General features: G+C 39.2%; 1 protein-coding gene across 1 annotated transcript; it reads right to left on the minus strand.

Moving 5' to 3' along the window:
• Positions 1-332: 332 nt before the first annotated feature.
• LOC17883834 lies at positions 333-2,597 on the minus strand. The gene is made up of 3 exons (XM_023780299.1): positions 1,710-2,597; positions 881-1,627; positions 333-563 (listed from the first exon to the last, which is right to left on the minus strand). The coding sequence occupies exons 1-3, from the start codon at positions 2,595-2,597 to the stop codon at positions 333-335; spliced, it is 1,866 nt and encodes a 621-aa protein (XP_023636067.1).
• Between the last annotated feature and the right edge of the window lie 630 nt (positions 2,598-3,227).

A 3,227-nucleotide genomic window follows, 5' to 3' on the forward strand; every position in this document is an offset into this window, starting at 1 on the left:
GTTTTCTTAACTATGGAAATGGTGAAAGCTTTGCCAGATAAATCTTTTTCTCATCAGCTGGCGCTACTATCTTTATCAATGTTGGGATCATTTTCGTGTAAGGTTTGCCCAGAGCAAGATTTTTGAGTCAGGATCCTTAAGTAGAAATTAGCCCAGAGCAACTTTCATCAAACAAGCACTCCCTATACATATCAAATGAAAGGGAGTTCCTGCGAAGGAAAATAAATATAGGCAGAGATAAGCAGTAGTCGAATCAATAGGTAATGGATCACCCGTTTCCACTTGCCCTTCCTCACCATAATCCAGCCTCTTCTTGACACTCTCTCTGCCAATCATGGTTCCTTAAGTTGTTTAGCAGTTTCACTCCTCTTCTTCTCAGGAGCAGATCTTGGTTCCTTAAGTTCTTTAGCTCCAACTCCAACTGCTTGATTCATTTCCTTCCCTCCTGATTGAACTTCTCTGACTTTCTTGACAGACAATCTTAATCGAGTTGTTGGATTCCTTACAACACAAGAAATAGGGAACTCGTCCTGCGATGTTTGCTTCGTCTCTAATCTCCAAGACTAAAAGGTTAATAAACATTTGGACATCATAATAGCAAACTTAGCAAATGTAGGCCTTACATATGGAAAAAGTTAATACATAATAGAGTTAAGTCTAAAAAAAAAACAAACTTCATATTTTACAAATTCAAACCATTGTAATGTTTTTAACAAAATGAACAAGAAGAAAATACAGGGAGATAAAGTTAGCTTGAAAAGATTTCCCCAGCAACCAACCAACTAAGGATTTTTCTGCATGAAAAAAACCAATATCCTTTTACCATACCTTATATGAAAGTCTGTCAATGCAAATAAAGAGATATGTTTAGGGGTCATACCTCAGCGTTGGCTCCAGAACCACCATCATCTCCAGTTTTGGACTCCTCATCATTCGCACCACCCCCTATCTTCACTTCAGTACCAATCTTCACACCCTTCCCTTTCTTATCACCTACTTCTCCTTTATCTTTCTTCAACTCGCACACATTAGTCTCAAGGACTGTCACTTTCTTCTCAATCACATTAACTTGGTTCCCAATCTTTTCCATCTGACCTCCCAAGTTAGCATGCATTGAATCAACCTTCCCTGTCAAACTTCCCAGCAACTTCATTAATCCTTCCAGTGATCCTTTCTCTGCCCTCTCAGACCCCGAGCTCTCCTCTCCACTTTCGTCACTAGGTTTTACCAACTTAACTGGCCCTTTAGACCGTCTAAAACTCTGTTTCTTCTGTGGAGGAGGATCAACTTCATCTTCAAAATCCATGAGCTGCTTCCTCTTCTCCATCTTCTTCTGTACTCCAACATCATCAGAATCTATGATCTGCTTCCTCTTCTCCATCTTCTTATGTCCTCCAACATCATCAGAGTCAATGATCTGCTTATTCTTCTCCATCTTCTTCTGTCCTCCAACCTCAGTACATGGAACATCCCATTGTCTCTCATCAACACGTTCTAGGAATATGTCATGCAGCAGATTGTCGAGGAGTTTGTTAGAGCCACATGATTCCCCGTAGACAGCTACCTCATCAGGCCAGAAAGGGAATATATCGTCTTCTTCTCGCCAGGAGACATGTTCAGCTACAATCTACATTGGAAACAAGTCTCTCAAAACCCTAAAACAGGTCGAAATTCTAAGAAATGAAGTTGGATAAAAGAGAAACTATCACCTTTTTCTTCACAAGTTTCTCTGTGGCAAAGAATTCTGCAATGTCAATTCTTGGACGTTTTCCACTCCACATAAGTAGTGGAGGCACATCATCAGCCGCAGCAAAGTCTTCATCAAACTTCTTTTTATTCCCATAGGTTTTCCCTAGATGTTTCAAACAGTCAAATGCCCATATCATGAGAACATGAACACATCCATGGATTGCACAACTCTCTTTCTTAAAGGACAGCACTTTAATGGACTGGAGTAGCTCCATAAATCCCACCCCGCCACATGGAAATCTGTCAAATGCTGCAATATATAAAACTCTTTTTGCATACTCCAGTGGAATCGTACTGCCCCTCGGGAGTCCCAATATGCCAACATGAACAACCAAAAACAGTCCCAACATCTTTCTCTTGTCAGGAGTCCATGTTCTGCAATTCTTCAAGGCTTCATCCAAGTCATACCAGTTAGGCCCTAAACCACTATCCACTTTTAACTCTGCCCAAAATTCTCTGTGATCTACTTCCACAATATCATCCTCAACTATGGGCTGACAGTTCAGACGAGAAATGTCTTCATACTCATATAGAGAGAACATAATCGGACAGCCTTCAATCAATGACCAAATCTCATACCTCCTCTCTATAGCCAACTGGCGTGTGAGGATGTAATGCACAAGCTTAGCCCACCACACATAGTCAGAATCAGCAAGACTCAATAAAACTCCTACTTGTGTATGATCCCGGATGTCTTTGTAAACATCTTCACCAATGCAATCTTTCATGAATCCAAAACTCGCCAAAGTGCAATTATGGTGGATGCTCCTCTTCAAGAGAGGAGATTTTCCAGGCGGATACAGTAAAGGAGGGTACTTTCCCTTCTTTTCACCACTTGATGATGCCATTTCCTGCAAATTACAACAATCACAATCAAAATCAAGCTAACATTTAAACAAATATGCATAACTTTATAATCTATCAATATTTTCTGCCACAACATCTCTATTTTCAAAGTCTGTGAATACTATTGTTAATGTCATTTTGAATTCAAAACCAAACCAACATTTGTAAAAACACAAACGGTGTGAAAATTACAACTAACACAATTAAATTCACATTATAATCCAACGGCCTATCATTTCTACATACAATCGTTCTTAAACTTTTTTCATGATATTTTTTTTTTAATTTAATGTTAAATTATAATCAAAGAAAAAATATCGTTTGTACAACTAGTGCAACATAATTTTGAGAAATAGATAGCTAGAAAGTTTTTGAAAAAACTTTTTGAAAAGCCTCAAATCCTAGAGTGAAACCAGATTTGTAAACTTTGGTCGTAACGTCTATCTCCCATCCGTTGAATGCTTGTGAGCTGATATCGAACTTGTTGATCAATCCATCTAATTAAATGGCCTGCAGTTTTTGGTGTTTCTCCATGTCTGCGCCCATTTCGCTTTCGCCAAATGGTGTGGACAGTAGCTTGGAAAACATACCTTGCAAGGAATCCCTCAATACGATCCAGCTGAGGTTGTGAG

Source organism: Capsella rubella, unplaced genomic scaffold, assembly GCF_000375325.1.
Source record: "Capsella rubella cultivar Monte Gargano unplaced genomic scaffold, Caprub1_0 scaffold_6, whole genome shotgun sequence".
NCBI classification, from domain to species: Eukaryota; Viridiplantae; Streptophyta; class Magnoliopsida; order Brassicales; family Brassicaceae; genus Capsella; species Capsella rubella.